The sequence below is a fragment of the Rhineura floridana genome, chromosome 6, assembly GCF_030035675.1.
Source record: "Rhineura floridana isolate rRhiFlo1 chromosome 6, rRhiFlo1.hap2, whole genome shotgun sequence".
Lineage (NCBI taxonomy): Eukaryota > Metazoa > Chordata > Lepidosauria > Squamata > Rhineuridae > Rhineura > Rhineura floridana.
In genome coordinates this window covers 86,654,312-86,679,825 of record NC_084485.1, presented here as the reverse complement: position 1 = coordinate 86,679,825, position 25,514 = coordinate 86,654,312, and the positions used below count along the sequence as shown (strand labels likewise).

Sequence of the window (25,514 nt, the reverse complement as noted above, 5' to 3'; positions counted from 1 at the left end):
CATCTGTTGCGCTGTGTGGCATGAGCTTTAGTGGACTAGAGTCCTCTTCCTCGGGTGCATCTGATGAAGTGGACCGGAGTCCACCACATCTTATGCCGCAATGAATGTCCTGGTCTTTAAGGTGCCTCAAGGACCTTTGTTGTTTTTTGCGGCAATGAACTTAACAGGGCTATCTCTCTGGAAACTGAAAGCGAACAGTGTCTGTTGTATGCACACCAAGGAGGAGGACGAATGATTTCAGGAGCTGTTGTTATCGTTAATTACATTTATTTGTCGCTTGCTACAAAAATGTCTCCAAGCGACTTACAATTAAAAGGCTAGCTTAGCTGAAAGGTTACTTTGGCACATTACAGGGCCAAGATCCTTCACTGTTGTCCTTGCTTCAAGAGACCGGTCGTTCTCGGGTTTAATTTTTGTGGGTTCCATAGTCCGATGCACCGGAGGTTTGCTTCCCAGCCTAGCAGGATTCGCAACATAGCGTTTGTGTAGGTGGTGTGTAGGTTTACAATGGAAGACGGAGAGGCTGTATTATGTGATGAGGTGGAACTCCGCTAAACCGATTCGTCTGGGTGCGGCGTAGTAGTTAGGAGTCCCTGATTAAGGCCTGGGAGACCCTCGTCCAAGTCGCCACCCACCCACATCCACCGCTTAACCCACCTCTCATAAGGTAGGTGAGAAAATGCGTCTGTGTTGGAATTGCTTTTTAATATGCTTTTTAAAACCTTTCCCCAGCTAAACAATATGTTTTAACCCTTTTTATTTAAGATGTTTTTAAAGCTTTTTTTAAAAAAATGTTTTTAAAGTTGTTTTGTTTTAAAGTATTTTAAGGTCTGTTTTTATGATATTTTAAAGTGTTTTTAGTGCTTCTGTTTGCCGCTCTGGACTCCTGCTGGGAGGAAGGGCGGGATAGAAATCAAATAATAAATAAATAAATAATAAAATGGGCGGAGGTGGGGCGTGCACGCTGCCCTGAGTTCTGAGGAGGAAGAGGGTGACAATGAAATAAATAGATACCTTGACCTCTCGGACATCACGTGGAAGACTCTCCTAAGAATTAGTCCCGCCTTCCTGGATCCGACCAACCCCACCCCCACCCCCACCCCCACCCCTTGACAAGAGCACGATGTAGGCAACATGCTACAACTAAGCAGAACACGATGAAATTGTCATCCCGAGCTTGTTTTGTTGTGGTCTCCGATTCCTGGACTGCTTTCAAGAGCACTTGTTTGGGAAGCAGTTGCAGTATGCCTCAAAATAAATATTTAACGCATCCTCAAATCATGCCAACTCCTATTAAACACCACTGAAGAGACTTTGAAGTCCCTTTCATACCTACGGACACCTGGTCGTAGCTAATGTTAGTCCTATTCCGAGTAGACTCATTGAAGTTAATTGACATGTCTAAGGCTGCAATCCAATACACACTTACGTGGGAGTAAGTCCCATTGAACCCAATGGAGCTTACTTCTGAGTAGACTTGGACTGCGTACAGCCTAATTGGGTCCATTCATTTCAATGGATCTACTCTGCGTAGAACTTAGTTGGATATGCCCCTCCCTGGGGCTCCTCCCCCCTCCATTATTTCAATGCATCCCTACAGCTTCAACGGGAATTCTATTATTTAGTAACTGCATCGAACCCAGAAGGAAGGTAGTTACTCCGCAGTAGTTCATCTGGAACACATTGAAATGATTTGGTGTATGTGCATTCCGGCTGACTTCCAGAAGGCTAAATGCACCGACACAAAATGACTTCAGTGTATTGCAGATTAACTATCCTGGAGTTACTACCTTCCTCCTGGTTTGATGCAAATTAGAACCGCTCTTTCCGCACATAGATGTGTGTATTGATAGAAGAGGAAATTTGGTTAAGAGACGTAGTATTTACTGCTAATCAACGTCATTATGTTGACATGAATGGAACACACACCCAGCTAAAAGATGTGTAGAATCCGGGAGGATTGGTGGGAATAAACGGATATGTTTTTCCACCTTCCACTAGCGTCTCTAAGCTGGATCTGATCAAAGCATATGCCTCCTTTTGATCTTAGATCCGCCAACTCAATTTAGTATGTATCTCCAGCGATCGTTCTGTCTCATCTTGCTTTTTTGTGAAAAAGTCTCTCCCCCAATATAGTTTTCTCCTTCGAATTCTAGCTCATCTCCTTCCCATGAAAAGATTAACATGTATTTGCCGGGTTTAAAGTCATCATCATCCTGCTCTCCCATAGGCTTTTATTCTTAAAATAACTCCCCTCCATTTCCTTAATTGCTCCCACTTCGCTCTGTCAGGGATCCAATTAAACGAGCGCATCTCACCCGTTTATGCCTGCGCTGCATTTGGGGAGGGAGGGGTTGGTATTTTTAATATCCATTTCCTTTGTTTACCAAGGTGTACTAGACAGGCCGCTCCCCCCCCCACTACACTTCTCCCGCCTTCAGTATCTCGATCCGTTTTATTTTGGCTCATTACATTTAATTAAGAGGCGGGTGGATGTTCCAGATTTAATGCTGGGGGGGCACCCAGAAGAGGGCGGGAGAATCATAACCTTCAAGAAAGCCCAAATAAAGGATCCTTATTCCAATGTGGGCAGTCCTGGTGAATATTTGATTACCCCCCTCCACAGTTTTTTCTCTGACTTTTTTTGAAGAGCATCTGAACTCTCTCTCTCTCTCTCTCTGGCGCGCACACACACACGTCTGAAAAGCTATAAGGCCTGCATTCCAAAGTCCCTCTCTCTGCATATCCCTGCAATTATTTTCCGCTTTCCTTCGATCAAATTGCCAAATAATAATGAATCATTTCATAAATAATGGGTTTAGGGGCTTATCGGGGCAGGCGGGCCCCTGCCAGCGTCTTATCTCTCTTGGCCACATGTTCCGCTCTCCATACTAAATAGGAAGCTGGACATGGCGGGGGAAGGAGAGCCCGGCGCTGTGAAGCCACCCAGAGCGGGTTTTTTTCCCCTTTTTCTTTACAGTAGAGGGAGGCGGGGAGAAAGGAAAAGGGAGGGAAAAAATGACAGTCCTTCGCCATGAATAGGCCACAAAATGGCTCCGGTCATTTTCACCAATGAAAAGCAAATGGTGAGTAAAGAGAGAGGCGATTTTGACCCGCTCAACACTGTTTTCGCACGGTTTTTGTCTTGGTATCGCGCTTCGCAGACAGACACGGCGGCCGCATTAGCAAAATGTTGCCCAGAATATAGACGGCGGTGGGGGGGCATTACAAGAAGTATGCCATCTATTAAAATAAATATATACGTATATAAATCCCCCCAAGCATTCCCAAAGATCTCGTGTGCGTGCGTGTTCACGTGCGTACACACTCACGGACAAGCACGCTAAGACAGGTAGGGAGGAAGGTGGGACGAAATATCAAATTCTATGTATGCGTATTTTTAAAATCTGCCTTGCAACGAGCTCGCATTTCAATAGCAAAACACCTGGATGTTCTAGGCCGTGTAAGGTTAGCTAACGAAACGAGGCAGGCATCTGTCCGGGCAGTTGCTCTTCGGCTGCTTGGAAGCCAGAACTGTTTGCGATCGGGAAGCTTTTTTAAAAAGTATTTTTTTATTTTTATTTGTGTTGGAGCCCGTTTCCTCCTAGGAGCGGCCTGGCCTGAGTGCAGTGGACACGAAACAAATGCGGAATAAGGTCGAAGCGGGGTGGCTCCCGGGGAACAGACTATTTTTCGGCATGTCTACTCAGAAGTAAGTCCTGTTGGGTTCAACGGAACTTCCTTCTGAGTTGCAGCTGAAATCTAGCCTTGTATATAACCTGAGCGGAGAGAACGAACCAGCTCCATCTGAATCCGGTGTTTTCAATATATATATTTATCTGCGAGAGAAAAAGAACTCCGGCAAAACAAAAGAAGCCAAGACAATCCGTAAGGGGCAAACAGAGAGAATTAGGAGGACTGGGAAGGGCGGGGAGGATTCATATTCCGGGATTCACGATCCTTTTATTTCTTCACCTCTCTCAAGATAATTCGATTTGCCGGGATGGAAATGAAAGGTGGTTGCCCCCCGCCCGTTGCTAGTCGCGAGATATTAAGGGAAGGGGGAAAGGAGGCACTTCTAGGAGGGCTTTGGGAGGAGGCTCGGCCTCCCCCTCTCTCTGCAGATTCCCAAGTGGGGGGGCTAATAGGGCCCAAAGAGAGACGCCCGCCCTGCGCTATTCTGTTTTGTTGATTGCGAAGGTAAAAGTGTGGGAGAAGATATAGATTTCTTTAATAAATGATATTGGTGCAGTGCACATTAACAACAACAATAACAACAACAATAATCGATTTAAAATGCAACATATTTCCGCTTGGGTAATATTAAAGGGGCTGATAGATTAGTGACCAAATGCGGATGTCCCTAACTTCTGCCGTGTTTAGCTAGTGCACGGCTGCACAACAAACAGGGGGGAGGGAATAGAAAGCGGGGGGCCCTTAACATTCGAAATATCGAGAATAATAATTTAAATTAGAATTTGTCAAGCCGGCCTGCTAGCGCCCCCCCCCCCACTCCTTTGTCCATTAGGATTGCTGGTGAGTTTCCTATAAAATGTTTGTATATATATATACATACATACTCCACATTCGAATTTTCACTTAAAACAATATTTCTGAAGATAGATAGAAAACCCAAGAAAAGTTGAGGAAGCCTTTCGAGGTAGCTGGGAAATATACTTAAATATTTCCCTTTCCCCCTTTTTTCTTTTCAGTTCAGTTTTCTCCAGCCAGCAGGCTGGTATGTACAGTCATATAATTCGTCTGGAGGTTAGAATAAATTAAACGGATTATAATCTGTCTACTGAGGTGTCATATATTATTCTATACGGCAGCAAATTGATATATTTGTATCAAAATATGCACACCACAATTATATACCTGAAGGTAACTGTGTGCCTCTAAGTATCTGCCCGCGTATGGGTAGAAAAGAGAGGGGAAAATGCATTGTATTTAGTCGATAGATAGATGAAATTTGTGTGGGAATGTAGAGAGGTCGTCTGGGTCCTGAACGCGGGGGGCGGAGCCTTACCGAGTAGCCCCTCCCCTTTCTATTTGCATGTAGAGGGAGGCATGGAGCTTTCGCGTGGACTGGTGTCCGCGCGAAGGATTTCCAGGTCCTGTGGAAGCCCATACTGAGGCTCCTCACGTCGGACGTTTCCACCCGATCTTTCGCCCTTGATTGCAGACCGCCAAGGAAAAGTGGTGACACCCCAATCCCGTGGAAAATACTTTATGATGTGGTACATGATGTCAATGGCGCCTTGACGCTCCCAAGAATCTTTAAGAATCCGATGACCTTGATAAATTCACCTAGCCTTGGACCTTGGTTTAGTTCATGAATCTACAGCAATCTAACCTTTAAACAGTTTTATGCCATCATTATGATGCCTTAATGATCTTTTTGTAAGCCTCTTTAAGAGTTTTTTGAAAAGCAGCCGATACATGTAAATCTAAAATAAATAAATTTAGCACTGATAAGTGGATGTTAGAGCAAAAGGCAAGAGAAGAGTGGCAGTTTATGAAGGGTCCGCAGTTAATCGCCTTTAACAGGCTTTGTCTTCTTTCATAAACTTGTGTCTCATGATCATCTCCACGTTTTCGGCGGAGTGCCTACCCTGACAGTGAATTCACTATTATATGTATAATCCGCAGGCCTACCTGCCCCAAACGCGCACCCCCCATTTCCGTTTCAGACGTTTCTCTGCCGAACAGATAATCGGAAATGCTCAGGCACAAAAGAGTGGCGACTCTGACCAGATAATTCCGGTTTCCGGCCGCCCCTGCAGAAAGCTCGGCGTATAACAAAATCCCAAACGCAGCTCCCTTCTGCAGATCCCTGCTAAGACGTGAGCCTGACTTGTTCCGCAGCTTATCTGCAGTTTGCAGGCCGCTCGCTTCTCGCGCGGTCGCGTTGTTTGACTCAAAGCTGTTCGAGATTCAGCGCTTGTTTCAGGAGTAGAGGCGAATGGCCTCCGGATGCGCCGCTTCCTCCTAAAAGAAAAAGCTGCATCTCTCCCTCCCCCCCCCCGTATAAAGGGAAGCGACTCTCGAACTAAAGAAAACAGTCGTTTTATTTGCGCCAGAGTTTAGAAAAAGCAGGGCAGAAAAGTAGGCTCCGGAGCCACACAAGAATCTTCATCAGGCCGGATGTGAAAAAAATTATATACGTGTGTATTTTATTTATCAATTAAATTTATATCCCACCCTTCATCCAAAAAGGACCTCAGGGCGGTGTTTGGTAGGAGATAGTAGCTATTCCATAACGTGCAGATTTTTGCAATCTCAAAATGGAATTGCGGAATTCATAAGGCGAAATTATGGGCTCTCTCCAATTAGCGAAATTTTGTGTGAGAAATTGTAACTCCCAACAAAGGTGGTACTGGGGGGGAGGACCTGGGGGAAGTCTTTCCCGGACCAGTAGCTGGCCCCCGGTTCTTTCTTGTAGGAAAGGCACTTCTCACATACAAAGGATAACTGACTCGCATAATGACCTGGAGATCAAAACCAGCAGGCTGACCTGGAAATAAACCATCACAACCAAGAGGACTAAGGATGCTTAGGATGGGAGCATGGATGTGAAGTGTGCCCTTGCTGCCCTTTCAGGTATCCGACACACACGCTTTGCTCTTTTGTGCCCCCGATTCTCTCTCTCTTTCCCGCCTCCCACACCCCGTTTTCTGGCGTCCATTCCCCCCCCCGCTCCCCCGCCCCGCATCTCAGTATCCCTCCCCGCACTCCACTTCCTCGACCCAGTCTGGACGCGGATTTATCCTGTTCGGAGATTTTCCGTGCTCCATGGCAGGCAGCACTCGCCCAGCCCTTAAAGGAAAGCCCCTTTGCTTCTGCCCCGGTCTCCCTTCGCATTCGCATCCTAGAGGTGGGAGGAGAAGGGGCGGCAAAGAGAGGGGCTTTGTGGAAGCAGGAGACGAGAGGTGACTGCGACTTCAATCTGACAAATGTGAATTATGCTTCCTTGTACAGTATTAGAAAGTCCAATTAAAAGTGGCAGGGAGGCGGCGGGGGTGAGGAATCCTGGCTGGTCAAAGATTGTGGTGTGCTTTTTTTTTTTTTTAAGTTTTTCTTACCCTCCAGCTCCCTCCCGCCTCCCCAAAACTGCCACCCAGATATCTCCCTCCACTGCGCACTGGGAGAGGCCGGAGAAATTCAGGTGAAAGCCCCAGCCCAAACGGGAGATTTAGAAGGAAGGAAATTCCGTTGGTGTCAAATAATACTTGCAGCATGTTGAGCTGAAAGGTCCCCGGCAACAACGGCGAAGCTTTCACTGGAATATTTGAGCCGCATCCGGGCAGGTCTTTCCACAAACCCGTGAAACTGGATTGAAATCGATTTCAAATCCGGTGGTTTAGATGGTGCTTGGTGCGGCAGTGTATTCTTAATTCGGAATAGCAATCCTGTACATAACTACTCAGAAGTAAGCCCAACTGAGTTCAGTGGCACTTACTCTCAGTAAACGTGTTCAGGGTAGGATTGCAGGGAGGGGCGCGGGTTTAAATGCTAGATACCCCATACACATTGCTCTCAAATCTTACGGACTAGAAGCACACGCGGTGGAAAACCGGGGCTCCCTTAAAAATCAAAAGGACTTTCTCGGCCGTCCTTTAGGGCTGTTAGCATCTTTATGTATTTCAGAAGCTGCCAGGGGGATTGTAGCCTTCCAGGCCAACAAACCGATGGGGTGAGTTAGGCCACCCACGGGGAGGGGGATTTGAACTTGGGTTTCCTGCGTCCAGATTCTAGCTCTGGCTCTAGCCAGTTGCCTTACTGCCTTTTTAAACGCGAGTGTTGCAGATTCGTGGGCTGCATTGTCAGGGAGTTGCTCTTCCTTCAGAGGAGAGCTCTATCGCGGACAGAAACGGATTCCCAGAGCTGCGCTTTCGGCTTGCTAACCACCAATTTAGGCTCGGTTTTTCTACACAGCCGACCGAGGCCCTGACTGGATTTATACTTGAGGCGTGAAATTGACAAAGCGCCGCTCGGTAGCGAAAGCCACACGGAAATAATTCCGTCGCATTTCAGGGATTTAAACGAGACACGGCCCTAATACAAATGCGTTTCAAATACCTCTATCTCTCTGCTTTATTTTGTTGTCGTTGTTTTAAATGGGAGCCCCGATCTACTACTTAAAAGAAAACACTACTACTTTCTTTAAATGAAACATGCAAACAAACCAGGACGGCAGTTTTAAGGCTGCAATCCTCAACACACGTCACGAGGCCCTAGTGTGTTTGGGACTAAGGAATCAGCCTCGCTATACTCGGCGCGACTCTTGAGGCAACATAGTGCCGCCGATTGGGCGGGCCAGTCCTAGGCGTGTATACTCGGACGGAAGTTCCAGCGATTCCTGTGGGACTGACTGGTGGGACTCCCAGTGCCTAAGACTTTGGTCTCAAAGGGTTCACTGGGCTTCAATAGCAAGTCTTGACGTTGAAGCTTACACCGTAATAGACGTGTTAGCCTTTAAGACACAAAAAGATTCTGGTTTGTGTGCGTGTTTGTTTGTCTGTTTTGCAGCAAGAGGCTAACATTGCGCTAGTGTTTGAGGTTAGAAACGGAGCTGAAAAAAACTAGTCTGGGATTATACCTCATTGATATCCCTGTAGTTTGCCTTTTGCCGTTTCAGCCCCAGCAATTTATGCTTCCAAATATCCTGAAAGTTCATCCCGCTCCCCAGAAATTTAGGGTGGCAAAATGTGTCCGAAGGCCCCCTGAGCTCGCGCGAGCTGTCCCGGCGGCGGCTGGAAGAGATGGTCTGAAGCGCATTTGTTCCGGCTGATTTCAATGCTCCGGCCGATCCGAACGTTTATTTGGGAGAAGGCCCACTGATGTCCTTGGAAACAAAGGCCGAAGCCCAAACATGCGACTCGGACTTGTTGCTTTCCATCGGAGCAGAACAAAAAGGATGGGAAAGTGGGGTGGGGGTGGGGGTGGGGGTGGCGTCTTGGGAGCGCTCATTGTCTCGGGACCCTTCATCTATTTGTGGAGCAAAGTGGATATTAATACATCTGACTCTGTTCTCGGAGCCGGGACAGCAACCGACCTTTGGAAAGTGCCTTTATCTCATGTTTTGGTGCAGTGACGGCAAGGCAAGGGCTGGCCCCGCGAGATACGCCAGACGAAGGTCTCGCTCTGGCATCAACCTTTCTAGAAAAGGTTGATTTAAAAGCTGAGCAGTGCAGTTCTCCGCATAGATACCATAAGAGAGTAGATTAGCCTCGGTATTCGTAATGCCGAACTCCTGAAACACTAAAAGGCTATGTGAGCTTTTACTTTGTTTTATTTTGGACCGATATAATATATTAAAAAGGGAATGTGAATCCAATTACAGCGCGATTTTTACAGGCACAGACAGGCTGGCTGAAAATTCTTTCTTTCTTAAGGCGGCTCACTTTTCCATTGTGATATGATTCCTTATTACAAGGGGGCTCCAACACACACCCACACACCCGCAGTGGCATTAACGTTGAATGAAACAGCTTCTCTTCGAGGCAGGCTGAGTGATAGCGGGCAATTTTCGTCGTCTTCTCCCTCTTTAGCAACAAAGGTGCATGTCTGGGTTTCCTTTTCCTCCCTCTTCTTCCCCGACCGCACAAAACCCAGAGGCCCATTCCCCTTCCCCCTCCCTTTGGCTGACGGGGTCAATTTGCCACCGTCCGCTTCAGCCAAACAGTATATCTGATCCTCTGGCCTCTTCCTCAACCACCCACCTTCCGCTATCACGGCCTGACCCTGGGCCATCAGCTCCATTCACACCGCACCCGCGCAGAAAGCGCGGCGTGTGTGTTTCTGGCGGCTGCCGAGTGAGCGGGATGGTGGCGGTGGGATTAAAGCAGCAAGTGGGATGAAAGGGCAGTAAAGAGATACGGGCAAGGTGGGGCAAAGAGTTTTCCCGAAAAAGAAGGGGACGGGAGTTACAGCGAAGATCCCTCCCCACTCCGGGTTTCTCCTTTCTCCTAGGAGGCGCAGGGAGGTCCCAGGACCGCTTAGGGCAGGTCCCCTTTGCTCTGGACCCTGACCCCCTTCTTCGGCCCACGTGGATGTCCCCGGACTTTCCCGGGCCACCTGGCCACCAAAGACTCGCGCTCTCCCCGCCGGCAGCGCAAATGTCCGCAGGCGCGGCGCCCGCTATGCTGCCAATGACAAGAGGGCTACGTCTGGAGGCGTCGCTTTCTCGCCTGCTCCTTCCCCGCCTTCCTTCCAGACCTTTTTGTTTTAAGCTTCTCTCTTGTCCTTTCCTTCTTCCTTTACCCTCCGCACAGTTTTCCTTCGTTTGCCATCCCCGATCCCCCTTTGCCTCTTCCTTCTAGCTCTTTCCCGGGTTCCCTCCGTCTTTCTCTCCTCTCCTTCCCTTTCCTTCATTTTCTTTCCAGGCTCCTTCCCTTCATCTTGCCTCCTCCACTTTCCCTTTCCCCCCTCCCCCCTGCGGTTTCTTCCCCCTCCTTCCTTCCTCCTCCCCCTCCCTGCGCTCCTCCTTCACCGCTCTCCTCTCCCTCTTTCTCCCCAGGATGCTGATGGAGAGGTCCCCCAGTGACCCGCCGCGGGATGCAGCGCAAGGAGCAGGGGCCGGAGCGGAGGGCGTCAGCGAGCCGGATTTGGGCTTGGGCTCCGGCAGCCACAGCGGCGGCGGCGAGCGGCGACGCGGGGGGATGGCCCTCCCGGGGGAGCCGGCGTTGCTCAATGGGGTTGCCAAGGAGACCGGCCGGCCGCCCCCCTCCCCGGGCCAGGCGCCCCCCGCCGCGCCGGTGCCTGTGATCGAGCTGGTGCGCGGGGGACGCCCTATAAAAGCCAGGGACGCGCCGGCGGGGGCCCTGCAGAGCCAGCGAGAGCGAGACAGCAGCAGCAGCAGCAACAACAGAGCACAGCGCGCCGAGCCGGCCACAGCCCTCGCCCTCGCCCTCGCCACTGCCACGGGGACCGGCACCGGCACGCCCCCCGCCGGCAGCGGCAGCGGCAGCAACGGCGACGCCCGCATGGTACAACTCAGCCCCACCGCGGCGCCCGCCCTCCCGCTCCAGCCGCCGGCCAGAGCCATGCTGTACGGCCTCGGGCCGCCGCTCACCACCGCCAGCAGGTCCGTCGCAGAGCCCTGCAGCCTCGGGACAGGGGTGGGGGTCGTTCTGCCGGTCACCCATCTCGGATTTTTGTTTGTTTTGGTTTGGGTCAAACCACAATAGGGTCATTGCTCGTATCCTCCGCGGGTTCCATTCCAGTCGGTTTTGGGACTTTGCCCTGCCTATCTATTTTTAAAAAATCATCCTTTTTACCAGTTGTTTCCCCGTCCCTTCTTCTTTTCTAAAATAATTTTCTCGGTCTCTCTCTTCTCTCGCCTTCTGTGTCCTCTCAGTGTTACACCTGGATCCTGGGACACATTAACTGGCTGCCTTTTTCTTTCCTTGCATCATCATTGCCTGCTTGCGAGAGGGAGATTATTGTTTTATGTCCTAAAAAAATAGAAGGAAAAGCAGGGGGGGAAAGCAAGTCTGTGTGAGCCAATGGGTCAGGCTGCACAGGAAGGAAGAAGGCTGCGGGGAGCACAGATTCTCCCCTTCTTTGTACCTGTAGGCGATTGTCTTGTCTTTCTTGAAGACCAGAAACAGCAAGCTAAGGCTGAGTGCCCAAATTAAGTGGGTCGTCTGTATGTATCATTTTAAAAATGTAGTGTATATGAAACCCTTTGCAATCAGAACTTTAAAAATTGCCATTTCTGAAGTGCCAGTGCTGGAAGAAAGGTAGAGCACTCTGTACATTGAAATGCTGTTGAACTGCTCACTACCAGTTGTTGTAATAGCAAAAAGCCTAAAAGTACCAAAGGTAATGCTAGCATGCTGGGCTTTTTATCTGTGGCAGAGAAGCTGTCTCTAGGCACTGGTAGACTATATCTCAGAACGGAGAGAAAATATTTCCTCCCAGAGATTATATTGAGTGTTGCCTCGGTTAGTCAGGGAATTGTCAAGGTTCCTCTTCACCGTTGGCAGAAATGCAACACAGTTTAATGGCAGTTCAAATGCACATTGTGAGCAAAAGCACTGTGATACAAGGGCCAGGCCACACGGGCTTCTTTGAGGTTAGTAGATGCTTTGACAATATTTTTTTTAGTCAAATCCTTTAACCCAGGTAAACATCCCTTGGGCTTCAAAAAGGGTATCTTGATTCTTCTATTAGAAGCACTTTCAAAGTGCTTCAGACAGGCATATAATACATCTGAATCCCAAAAGCATTTTATTTAGAAGATGAATGGGTTTCACTGGAACGTACACACAAATAAATATGGTTAGAATCTCCATGTGTGATGAGTATTTATAATATGCACATACACATTATAAATGCTTATCACACAATAAACACACACCATAGATATATAGAGGCAAATATTATATGCATATGCTCAGCTGAAGGAAAGTACATTGAGTGCTTATTGGCTTCAGCAGAGCTCTGTTGTGCTAGACCACCTGTCTTTCCTCTCATTCTGTTGTGCTTTCTGCCTCTTACTTTGCAGTGGATATTTTGGTGAGCCAGATAACTTCTCAATGTACAACAACAACCAAGTGAAAAGGAGACCATCCCCTTATGAAGTGGAGCTCTCTGATGGTGAGGAGACTTTTTAAATCCTCCTTGGATCTGGTGACTGGAACCTCAAGACCTGTTACCTGCTGGTTGATTTCTTGTAATTGCTGGGGTGGAAAAATTGCATAGAGAAGATTATAGTCTAAAAGTGGGAAATGGAACAAAATGTTGCAGTTGGAGTCCTTCTAGTAAGTGTTCCAGCCAGCTATGCCTTCCGTCATGCCTTCTCTACTACTTCAACCTCCTTAGCATTCCATAGTCACTCAGCATGCTCATTTATACTTATGTCCCACTTTGAGGGTCCTCCCCAAAGATTTTTGGTATTTCTGCAAACCTTGAGGTGCCCCCAAGCTTGCTGCCACCTCCCGCTTGTGTGTAGATGGTGCCTTTTTGGCTACTTCAGAATCCACACTTGGTGAATGATTTGGCTATTCTAATAGGCTAAGACAATTAATCAGGGGTAGTCAACATGGTGCCCTTGAGATGTAGTTGGACTACAACTCCTAACAGCTCCAGCCAGCATGGCCAATGGGCAGGGATGATGGATGCTGTAATCTAACAACATCTGGAGGGTGCCACGTTGGCTTCTCCTGCAATAAATAATGGTAACAATGATGGCAACTATGATGACAATGTGAATAATATGTTGGCATTAAACAGAGAGCACTCAAAAGGAGGGAGAGGATGATATTTGCCTACTCCTTTATGATTCATCCAGTACTGGTCCTGCATTTATTTAGGTATTTATTGAATGCCAACTGAGCAAAATGATTGTTTTGAAATTAAAAGAGCATCATCAGCCATGTTGGCTGGTGGGTGCGGTTTGGACCTTCAACAGGGGCTGGCAGTGAGCAGGTCTTCTGGTGTTCTTACATTGGTGCCCTCAGGGCTGGTCTTTAGGGCAGAAGTCCAGGGCCCCAACCATCAGAATAAGAAGGAGGGTCCTCGAAAGCAGCAGGACTGGCTTCTTACATTTTGAAATAAGTCCAGTAATAAACAGTATTACAACCTAGTGTTTGGCAGACTGGGGGCTCCAATATCACTGTAATTATCTGCTCTAAGTTTAACCCAGAGTGGATTCATTGACCCACTGACATTGCAGCCACCAGTCTCCACTGGCCAGCTATGAAAAAGGTGAATTCCATGGGATTGAGATTGAAACTGCCAATATCATAATGCCATTATACAAGTCTATGGTGCAATGCTGTGTGGAATATTATGTCCACTTCTGGTTGCTTTACCTCAAAATGGATCTCCTAGAGTTGGGAAAGGATCATAGTGTGGGGAAAATGACAAGAAATAAGTTTTTCCTCTCTGTTCGTTGGGGCCATCCAATGAAGCTGAATGTCAGAAGATTCAGGACAGGCAAAAGAAAGTACTTCTTCACACAGCAAATAGTTAAACTATGGAATTTGCTCCCACAAGAGGCAGCGACGGCCACCAGCTTGATGGCTTTAAGAGAAGATTAGACAAATTTATGGAGGATAAAGGAATCAATGGCTACTAACCCTGATATATATGTTCTACCTCCGCTGTCTTCTCCCTTGGTTTATATATACTGAGGCTGTTACTTCAGAAGTAACAGCTTTCTGGACCCTGTATAAACTGGGCACATACTATTATGAACCACCATGCTGAATGCAGCCCTTCTCAGTCATGTTCTGCAGCCTTCCAGATTCTTGAGAACACTTTTGTAGTCTTTGGCAGGCAGCGAATTAATCAAGAGGTTTATCGAGCCCCAGGTAGGCTAAACTGCATGGCTAGTGAGCTCATTTGGGAGAAAGGATGGGATAGGAATTTCAATTTAAATAAAATAAAATAAAATAAATGCATGCCTTTGGCTTGGTGGGGCACATGTTGTGCAGGTCTGGAGTCAGCAAAGCCAATGTGAGGATGAGGAGCAGATTTTATTGATGTGGAATAATGAATCAAAGTAGCAACTCTGGTAAAAACCCTTGGAACTAACTAGATGAATGAGACACAATGTGTTTATCTACACCTCATTTGCTCAAGCAACTGCTATGGAGAAATTGGCTGATTATGACCATAGTAGATTAATTATCCTAGGGTAATTAACAGACTCAATGTCATTTGAAGGTCAGAACCACTTCTCAGTGTGGGGTCACCACTTAAGGAACATGGTCAGGATATGTAATGTATTTCAAAGCAATAGAAACACCCAACAACTGTTACCTTGGTTAAATTGGAGAAACAAAAACAAAAACCCTGAAAAGAGTAAAATATCAGGTCCCCCCTTCTAACTTTGCATTTTAAAAATCAAATTTCCTCCCTCTGCTTTTTGACATATGCTGGCAAGGTGGTTATTTGTTTGCTTACTACAACAACTTTATATTCATTTATTAATAGCTGATATTCACATTAACAGTAACACTAGCTCTGTGTGCACTCCATAGCATCTGTCGATGATTTAACATTTTATCAATTTATTTATTTATTTATTTTTGCTAACTCAGTTGTTCAGCTATTGACATTTCCACAATTTACATAAAGGTTGGATATAATTTGGATACCCATAAAAGATATAGGCACATTGCGAAGCTATTTCATAGGACAATACAGCAGGACTAATCTTAAATTGAGGATTTCTTCAATTTAAGATTAGTCTTGCATCATCATCTCCAAAGGCTTAGGAAATAGCCTTCGTCTTATAAAAGAGCGTTATCCTGTGACAGTGGGAGACTTAACTACTGCCAAGGTGCTCATTAAGAGCACAATCACAACTTACATGGAACTGCTGCTACACTTAAGCAGCCCCTGGCTGAGACAAACATGTACAGTGCGAAGGGGAAACATGCATCTCCAAACATTTGGGGGACAGATGCTTGGTAGCTGCAATTGGCTATAGCTTCCTGGAGCATGCCTTCTATATGTTTTTGGATATATCCTCCTCTTGTATTATGCTTACAGCAGCAAAAGACTGATCAAGCATCATTGTATCTATTGGAGTGCATACACTGCGAAATGGCATTAAGGTGTATAAATCTGCATTTTGAGTTTGTCTCCCAATCCAGAGCTCCATGTACCCTCTAATGTGGTCATGAAGCTGCTGTGAAAGTGCATCTCTCCATTCACTTCTGACCATCTCTTTACACACAGACAGCTGTCTCCTCTATTGAAGTCAGTGAAGAAGGCTTTGTGAACAGCAGAGCTCCATTAGAACTCTCGCAAGGAATCCATAGATGAGGCCAATTATGTGAAAGTAAATTAAATTAAAATGATGGGGAAAGACCATACAGCCCTATACAACAGGAGCTGGAAGGTCATTATAATGTTATTGGTTATATTTGCTTCCTCATTTGTGGTTTGGAGTACAAGTACCAATCTAGATACACCTCTAAGGGTTTGATGGATCATAATCTTAAGGCAATGAAAAATCAATATTTTTTTCACAGCAGAAAAATGCCTTAGGGTAAAGTGAAGTTTCAAACCATAATCTTCTATCACTTTACTTTGGATTTTCACTGGTCTGCCAGTGAGTTTTGGGGTTTATTCTTGAATATGATGTTTGAGGTCCAAAGTTGCAGGTTTGGTAGTCATACATTGAGAGTGGACCCTCATTCTAAGGCCACTTATGCACACAACTAAAAGCAAAGTTGGCAACATAAGTGCTAGTGTTTTTAGCATGGCTTCTCAAGGCATTTCATGGAGAGTATGTGCAGTAGACTTTAAAATATGTGCATTAAATTCTGGGGGGGGGGGGTTGAGCGAGGATTTAATGGGGGGAAAACCCATGCCATTTGAAACAAGGTAGATGTGCAGATCTCATCGATCAGTGATGTCAGGACTGCTGGTGAAGTAAAGAGGCAAAGAGAGTGAGCTGGGAAATCCCTTGCTTTGCAGGTTGCTAGAAAATCAGTAGAGTGAATTCACAAGTGGGGGGCTATTAATTTATTTTTGCAAGCATTTTGAAAATTTGGGATGAATTTCACATAGAGGGGAAGGGCCGTAGCTCAGTGGTAGAGCATCCGCTTTGCTTGCAGAAGGTCCCAAGTTCAATCTCTGGCACGTCCAGGCAGGGCTGGAAGAGCCTCCTGCCTGAAACCCTGGAGAGCCCCTGCAGACAGTATTTCTTTCTTCCTTTATTATTTAATTTATATCCCGCCCTTCCTCCCAGCGAGCTGGGATAGCACAGTGGGGAGGAGAGCCTGGCTGGGAGTCCACAGTCTGTGAGTTCAAATCCCTGCTCGTGTCTCCTGGGTGTAAAGGGCCAGCTAAAGATCACCCCCACAGTGAGTGGCTCAGGGGTTACGTGCCCTGCCACCTGCGCAGCCGTGGGCAAGCTGCATAGCCCCAAGGAGCCCAGTTGCCCCCCAGCTGGCAGCTGCGGACAAGGAAGGGGCTGGCTCGTGCAGCTGTGGCAAGCTCAGCAGGCCCTAGCCAGCTGGGGAGGACTAACCTCAGAGGGAGGCAATGGTAAACTCCCTCTGAATACCGTTTACCATGAAATCCCTATTCATAGGGTTGCCATAAGTCGGGATCGACTTGAAGGCAGTCCACTTCTATTTTTCCTCCCAGCAGGAGCTCAGACAGTACTGAGCTAGATGGACCAATAGTTTGATTCAGTATAAGGCAGCTTCCTATGTTCCTATCTTGGGTTAGCTCTGTGTGGTATTTCTGTGTTGAACATATCAAAAACCACCTACATAAGCAAGAAAACAAAAAAATCAACCCAAACGCTCCAAACGCACAAACCCCCAATGAGCTTAATCTATTTGATTTTATTAGTTCTAAATACAGTTTTGCTTTATGTCAAGGGTCTGTGGACTGCATTGTCTTTATTCACTGTCCTCTGGGGCCATATGCCAGGGACCTAAAAAGTGTGTGTGGTGATAAACACTCACCCCCCTCCAGAGTACACATGTGTGAGCATACGTGCACACACGCACACACAAATGCTGTGGGTGGGATTTGAACCCATGGCCCCAGATGGCAATCTCAATTTTCCCCACATGCTTTTTCTTTTTTCCCCTCTACAGCAGAAACCTATGCCGAGTACTCCACCATGCGACAGCAGAGTCCCATTGCAGTTGGTGAGGACTTCATCATTATTTTTTGTGCCATTGAAAAATGTACTGCCTTCAAGTCGATTCCGACTTATGGTGACCCTATGAATAGGGTTTTCATGAGGTTATGAAGCAGTGGCTGGCCCAAGGTCACCCAGTGAGCTTCATGGCTATGTGGGGATTTGAACCCTGGGGGGCTGGATCAGGACCTTGGGCTGCTGGTTAGCCACCCCTGTTTTATGGCCTCAAAAATATGTGCTCCAATCAATTGGCAAAGTACTGACCTCTAGAATTTTGTGATCTTTGTGATGCAGTAGATTGGACTTGATATAGTAATTGGACAAGGGCTGAAATGTTGGATTTGTATCTGTGGGACTCAAGTTCAGATTCCATCTTATTTATGAACTGGAAGTTACTTCAGATGTTCAAGCAGTACATGACCTCCTCTAAGGCCAGTTAAAGTGACTGGGGTTACTGGTGCAGTTCCCAAAGCAGGCCCCCTCTTTCACTCAAAAAATAAATGCATAAAATAAGGTACCATAACATCTGCCTTATAGTTCTTAAAAGCATTGGGTCAGATCACCATCTGTCCCCACCCCCATGGGCCAGCTTTGACCCATGGGTGGGACAACATTATGATACCAGATGATTGACAGGTGGGTGCAGTGCTTCCCAAGTACCTAACAGCCAGCTGATTATTCGGTGCTTGGGAACCCCAACACAAGGGGCTTTGCCAACCCTGTGCTTGCGAAAGCACTGAATGTAGGGCTGACAAAGGTGCTTTCTGCAGGGATTGGTTGCACAATCGAGGTCCCCTCAAGGAACTCAGTCATGCAGCCAATCCAGCCCTGTGTCTACTTGCCCCCACCTGACATTACATATAATGTTAGGGGTGGGGCAGATGGGTATCATTTGGGGAAACTGGAACCCAATTTCCTGGGCCAAATTTAGTTGATGGGCTAAGAGGTTCCCCATCCCTGTCTTAAAGACTAAGCAATTTATTAAAAAAATTTTTTTAATGTGCTTATATACTGCTTTTTGACACAAGTGAGCTCCAAGGGGTTTACATTTTTTTTAAAAAAATTCCTATCATTACAAATCACAGGACACAATTAAAATAACATTAAAATATCAGCAACATCAATATCAATAAAAAGACCAGTTACTGTGAAACACAACAGACTCAAGGCTCAATAAATAGTCTAACCATCACCACCAAAAGAGAGAAAAGACAAATCCCCATTAAACGCCGAACTCTCAAGAAACACCTGGCTATCCATGCCTCCAGAAAGAGGGTGTTCCAGAACCTGGCCATCATTACCATACTAGAGTCTTGGCTCTTCCTTTCCTTTGCCTCCTTACTCATCCTGCCTGGACTGAAACTCCATTAATGTCCTCTCCATCTTATGCTCTGACTGCTGATAGCCACAGGGCAAGAATGCTTCAGCTTGCCCCCTTGCCAAGTACCAGATTTACATAGTACCTGGGGAGGTGAGAGAAGAATGGAAAAAACCCAGCCTCAATTGTAGTCAGGAGAGACATAGCCACACCTGGCAGAAGCTTTGCACACTGCAAAAATATTCTGAGCATGTGCAGTTTCATGACTCTCATCAAAACACAAACAAGAAACATTTGCCAACTTTTGTAAAAAGAACATACTCTGAGCACATACAGTTTCACATTTTACACTTGCTTAACTTGTCATTGTTTTTGCTCACTTCCTGCCTTCGGCCAGTCCCCAACCTTCAGCTTAGTCTACCTCACATGGCTATTATGAAGATACAGTAGGAGGAATAAAATGACTGCAAAAGGGAACTTGTGCCCCCTCCCACAAATTCGTACAGCTCCAAAATTTCAACCAATCTTAATCTGGTGCATTTTAGATGCATGAATCCCACTTGTGTTCAACTGAACTTACTCCCAGGCTGGTGTGCACATGGGATTGATTCCTAAGAAGAGTTATCTTAGGCCTGTAGACACTGGAGATGTGAGTCTGTGGAAAGCAGAATGATTTGCTTTCATTTTTTAAAACTATTTTACTTTTACAGGTAAAATAGCAAGGAAAAGCATAACGCCAGTATTTTTCCTAACTGCTCTGTAAAAAAATAAAACCTGCTTCCACTCTCCATTGTTCTGTCTCAATGGCAAAACTACTGAGATAACTAACAGGGTTTTTAAATGTTATAGAATGCATTTTATTTTATTAATAATAATTTAATTATGTTAAGATTATTATTTGATTTTATAACCATCTTTTATAAAATAACTTTAAACATAACAGACTGTATATATATAAGTTTTGTTTGTTTTGCACTGATCCTGATACCATCAACACAAACTCTTCAGCCCCTTCTTCATAAGAAAGACAGTGCTACAATCTTGTACACAATTACCTGGCATAAGCCCTATTAAATACAAAGAGATTTACTTTTGAGTAGACATGTAGACCATTGTACTGTAAGCTAACTTAATGAGTGCTTGGACATCAGGTCCTGCACAGCAGGAGACATGCCAGAGCCTCTCTGTAAAGTTTCACATTTTGCATTTGCCATGTGTATGCAGGGGATTCTTTAGCACCTGCCCACACTTATTGTGCAGTAATATTTGTAGAAAACAACTTCTAGGGAGTACCTGATCTCAGACGTATCCATCACAGGAAAGATACATCCTGGTTACTGAAAAGAAAAGAAGACCAAACCACAGAGATTTCAAGGACTAGAAAATGAGACAGATGCACTAAAGAGGAGGGGAAAACAGCAGGTCCTTAGTACCTCGGGGATTCCTATAGTCTGGTCTCCAAGCAACTCACTCATCAATCACAACTGATTTCACTGATTGGCTACAAGCACTGAAAGGCAGGAGCTGCCAGGCTGTCTCATTTCATACAAATAACATAGAATGGTACTTGCACATGTTGCTTCATAATTTTCCTTCTAGGAGGGTAAGATACTTTTCCTTTTTTAAAATGAAAGTTCAGAGTCTAGGCCCCTTGCTGGCATGGGCCCCAGTGCAATTACTCCCATTACACCAGTATAATCTGGCCATGAACATATCAGTCATCACATACAAGACTCTATGCCAAAAGGTAGGAGACGAATTGGGATGTCATGGTTCCTGTATGAATGATCAGTTCATCCTTTCTTAACAGACTCTTGTGGATTCTGCACTTGCAGGTAGTGAAACAAGATTTGGCTTCTATGGTCATAATAGTAAAAGTGTCCAACAAGAACCTGTCTGCAGTGTACCTTCTCTTTGCTTATTGCATAATGTTGTAAAGGGGTGAGGTATCAAATCTGGTTGGTAGGCCAGATCCCTAATTCCCCCACTCCCCACAGGCCAACTTTGACACGTGAGCAGGATTGCTCACCTGTCAATCAACTGATGTCATAATGATGCCAGGTGACTGACTTCTGTAATCCAAACCTTGAATCACTGAATCCAAACCATTCCCTTCAAACAGACTTTGGCAGCTACTGGGAGTCCCTTTAATCAGCTGATTGGTGGTAACAGCACACTCTGATGAAGACACAATTTCAGAGGTGGTCATTATTCAGTTGCATAGAATCAGTGAAGAAACTCCATGCACATTTATGCATACATAATTGTTGAAGATAAACGTTTTAGACCTGTTCATCCCTTGATGAAGGCCAAGTCACTGAGTGGCCAAAACTCGTGGGGCTTTCTTTTTAATAAAACCTATTTGGATTTCCATTTCAAGAATTCCTTTTTTCCAGCATCTTGGGGTCTCCCCCCTCTTTTTTTCTCCTGCTTATCCTTGGATGCTTACCACCCTTGTTGTTTACTGCCATCAGTGGATCAGCTGATCAGTAGTTACAGGGAGCCCCTTTGAAGTCTATTTGGAGGAAGCAGTTTGGATTAAATCTGCTGCCTCCAAAGGAAGCATTTTCCCCCTTCTGCGGACATCTGCAAAGGGGAAAATGCTCTGTTTAGAGGAAACGGTTTCAACCCAAACCCTCTTCTTCCAAATGGAGTATGAGAGCCCCCTTGATTGTGCTAGGGAGTTCCCAATGGGGAAGCCCCTTGTGCAGCCAATCCCATTGGACTCCCTGTCAGTACTGATCAGCTGAGAGCTCACTTTAACTTCTTGATTGCTCCTTTGTAGATGTGTGCATACCTGCCCCACACCTGATGTCACAAATGACATCAAATGTTCGTGAGGAACACCCTTGCAGGCCAAATTGGGAGCCATACTGGGTCCAATAAAGTATGTGGGCTAGAGATTCCCCACCACTGCTATAGGAGACTGATCTGAAGTATGGGCCCTAGGGGATAAATGGTTTTCTTGTCACAAGGGGTTGGATTGGATAGCTTTTTTGCACCTACCAAGTTTATGATCCAGTGAGAAAGGTCCAGTGCTGTCATCTACTTGTCAATGCCCTTGTGAAAGATCCCTACAGTCCAAGGGTTTTAGGGCTTAGGGCTCAGATAGTAGTATCAAAAGTCAGGGTACAAAATTTAGATTAACAAATAAATTTGGATAATGGTAGATTAAAAAAAAGATGTTTTGTTCATGGGTACTAAAAATATCCTCTCAGTTTTAGCATTTGAATGGAGGCAGACATAATACCCGCTTTCTCAGTTGTGACACATTCTTAAGATAAGTCCTCAAGAGTTTTAAGCCATGCATAAATGGCTCCAGAAGATGGCGAGATGCCGGTTTTGCTGTCATTCTTGTTGTCATGAAAAGTGATAGGCAGATGGAGTTCCTTCTATTGAACCTCCAGCAACGAAGCATACACAATTTGTATATGTGCAAGGGTGCAACCATCTCAGACAGTCACCTCTCAGATTCCTAGTCTTACCCCCATCATTCCCAGTCCTAAGAAACCTTTGACACACTTCTGCTCTGTGCTGCAATTGCCCTTCTCTATTCTTGACAAAAATAGAAAATATGTAATTTTGAATGTGGAGATTGCTTCAGTGGGGTATTTCTTCATTGCAATATATACATTGGGAAGCTAGTTCTTAGAAGCATCCTGAAATATGTATAGGGAAAGTGGTGGAAAAGATGGCTATTCTCAGTTTTTCAAAATGTTACCAGTGTAGGAAGGTGCAGGTCTTCATGAGAGAATTGGATGTTAGGATGACTGGGTAGCAGAGAGTGTGAGCAAATGAAGAAGTATTTTTTTCTTAAGCATTAATTCACCTGTGTCCAGGCTTGATGTAGGTGCCTAGCACTCTTGGGCAGTTGCTGAGACCCCAGTGCCACATCACAGCCACTGGGAGTGACCCCTACCTTAGGTTTGCCATTTTTCAATTTCCCACAATGCTCCCAATGTATCCTGAGGATCACCATTTTAAGTTGTCCTTGGGGCACTGGGTGAAATTTAAAATGGAGGCTCGTAGCAGCCCATCAATGCCACTATGTAAGTTTGAAGTGCCCACTGATGTAGGAGGGGGCTCACCAGAGAGCATTTTTTTCTTTTAAACATTTTGTATTGTTTTAAATGTGTAATTTGGTTTGATTTTCTTTTCAACACTGTAAACTGCTTAGAGGCTTTTTTCAAGTATGAAGTGGTATACAAATAATAATAAATAATAATAAAATTTTATTTCTAGGCTGCCTATCTGGCCGCGTCAGCGGCCACTCTAGGCGGCGTACAAAATCAAGTAAAAATACAACATATAAAATACACATGTAAACCAAGAACTTTGATATAAAATCAGTTACATAAGTAAGTAAGTAAAGAAAGAAAGAAAATTTATAGTGTGTTCCTTCAAACCTAGAGCTGACCTTGTCTCTGTCAACTTCCATGCATCTGGGACTAGGGCATCTGCACCAGAGAGCAGGGTACCCATCAACAAGGTTTGTGCTTTAGTACTTCTCATCTTGCAAAGTGAGAACCAAGGCCAGGTTTAAGCAATCACTTTTTTTCTTAGTATCTGTAGCTTCAGATTTCCTTTTTGCAGCACTTCCTTTTGCAGCATCCCCAACCCTCCTGACCCTAAGAGATCCTAGACATGTCATTGTCCACTCACCCCACTTACCCTTCACCACCAGCAGTTCTGTTTAAAAGTGCCAATTTCATGCCAAATTAATAATACCAATTAAGTCAAGTGTGGGTAATCTCAATTTGCATAGCACATAATTCATAAAAAAAAATGGGTAAATATTGCTTACAGAAAAGACAGGGGGAATGACATTTGCGACTGCCTTCTGCTTTAACATATGGTGATTCTTGCTCTTATACACAGGGTTGACCTGGTCGCCTGGGTTGGCATCGGGAAGGAAATTTTCCCCACAGCACATTGGCAGACACCGGGGCTTTTTCGCCTTCCTCTGGAGCATTGAGCAGGATCATCTGTTAGGATCAGGTGGGCGTATCCCACACGATCAACTTCCTGCTTTGATTTTAGGGTGGGCTAGCTTGTGGGGCTTTGGTGGGTCTAAAGCCTTTATCCCCCTGTGAGGTGACTGTGGACAAGAATTGCACTCAGCTAAACCCACGTTTTAAAAGAGTTCTACTAATACTAAGTTTGTGCAAATTACTGAAAATGGTTTCCGACTGTATTACAGTTATAGGGCTACATCCATGGTGGTTTTGCACTAGTTGAAATCACTTCTGTTTGCCCAAGATGGACCTTGTGATTTCCAGTGATCTCCAGTGGAAGCTGGTCTATTAGGGTGAATGGGGCAGCCTCAGTCTGCCCTTAGTCAGCCCCTACCTACCTGCCTGCCTTCTTACATTCAGTCCAGAAGGTGGCAGCACTGAAGGTTAGCTTCCATCTCCTTAGTCTCAGTGTTGCCATTATAGAATTTAGTAGCAAGGAAGATGAGGGTAAAACTAGAATTAGTTGGCTCTGCCTGTCATTGGGTCTGGCTCCACCTACTGTTGCCCTCTCTGCCTTCTCCCCTGTCAGTTTCAATGGGCACCAACAACTACAGCTGATTGCTCTTACTAGTCACTGCTGACTCCTTGCCCCCTGAAAAGCTGTTCTTGAGGGATAGGAGATCCTCCTGATCAGAATAGGTTATGATACAGAGGGCTGCAACAGATGGAGTTCTTTTTTTTTTTTGCCTGTGGCACAAATTAGGGGGCCTGCCTTATGCAAGCAGAAGAGTTTTCTACTAGAACAAACCCTCAATGGATGAATTCCATAGTCTGCAAGAAGCTATCTTTTTTCTGATCCTGAACCTCAGTTGTAAGAGTATTTTGATCTCAAGGGCCCAAATACTCACAGCATATGTGTCATATCATGAACATCATGTCATCCAACTGGATGGCATGAGTTTTTAGAAGATGGAACGATCTACAGTCCGCACAATAGGTTATAATTTTTTTTATGCTTAATATTTATATTGTGCATTTCCGAAATGCCCAAAACATTTCACGGACAATGTAGTAACCCTATCAGCAGCTCTTTAAAGTAGGCCAGGACAGGTTTTCCAATATTACAGATGTGAGACTGAGTCTGCGAGAATCATGGCTTGCCTAAATCTTCTGGTGAGTTCCAGCCCTGAGCAGCAATTTGATCTGGAGACTTTCAGCTCATGACCTTAATCATTACAATGCACTAGCTCTGAAGAATCCTCAAAAGAGTTGTGGGGCACAGTAACATTCACTTACTATATTATCAGACTGTATTACTGCATTATTCTCATTTGTTGTTGCCCTTTCCAGATGTTTGGCGAAATACAGTATCTTTGTTGTATGACTTATGCCATAAGTCATACAACTTGAACCCCAAATTAAAAGTTTACAGAAATAAGAATGTCCAGTTAATTATATTATATAAGTATTGCTATTTAGTCACTATAAAGGACATGAATTTGCACACTATCTCTTCTGCATGGTAGTACTAGGAATACATCTTGAAACATCTGCAACACACACACATACACACACACACTTTCCCTCTGTATCCAGAAACATTGTCTTGATTTCA

At 45.4% G+C, this 25,514-nt stretch overlaps 1 protein-coding gene across 11 annotated transcripts in view; it reads left to right on the top strand.

The window, feature by feature from the left end:
- The first annotated feature begins 2,922 nt into the window (after positions 1–2,922).
- TAL1 (TAL bHLH transcription factor 1, erythroid differentiation factor) overlaps positions 2,923–25,514 on the top strand; it is a 30,346-nt gene continuing 7,754 nt past the window's right edge. The window contains exons 1-6 of one of the 11 annotated variants that reach the window (XM_061632909.1): positions 2,923–3,086; positions 6,509–6,603; positions 10,523–11,089; positions 12,515–12,606; positions 17,580–17,633; positions 23,823–23,942. In XM_061632909.1, coding sequence (XP_061488893.1) covers positions 10,524–11,089; positions 12,515–12,606; positions 17,580–17,633; positions 23,823–23,942 — 832 coding nt within the window. In that variant the 5' untranslated portion in view covers positions 2,923–3,086; positions 6,509–6,603; position 10,523. Of the gene's footprint in view, positions 3,087–3,335; positions 3,353–6,110; positions 6,168–6,445; positions 6,604–6,876; positions 6,933–7,664; positions 7,697–8,369; positions 8,506–9,754; positions 9,890–10,522; positions 11,090–12,514; positions 12,607–17,579; positions 17,634–23,822; positions 23,943–25,514 lie in introns of those variants that run through there. The other 10 variants (XM_061632908.1, XM_061632906.1, XM_061632914.1 and 7 more) reach the window with 10 other exon arrangements.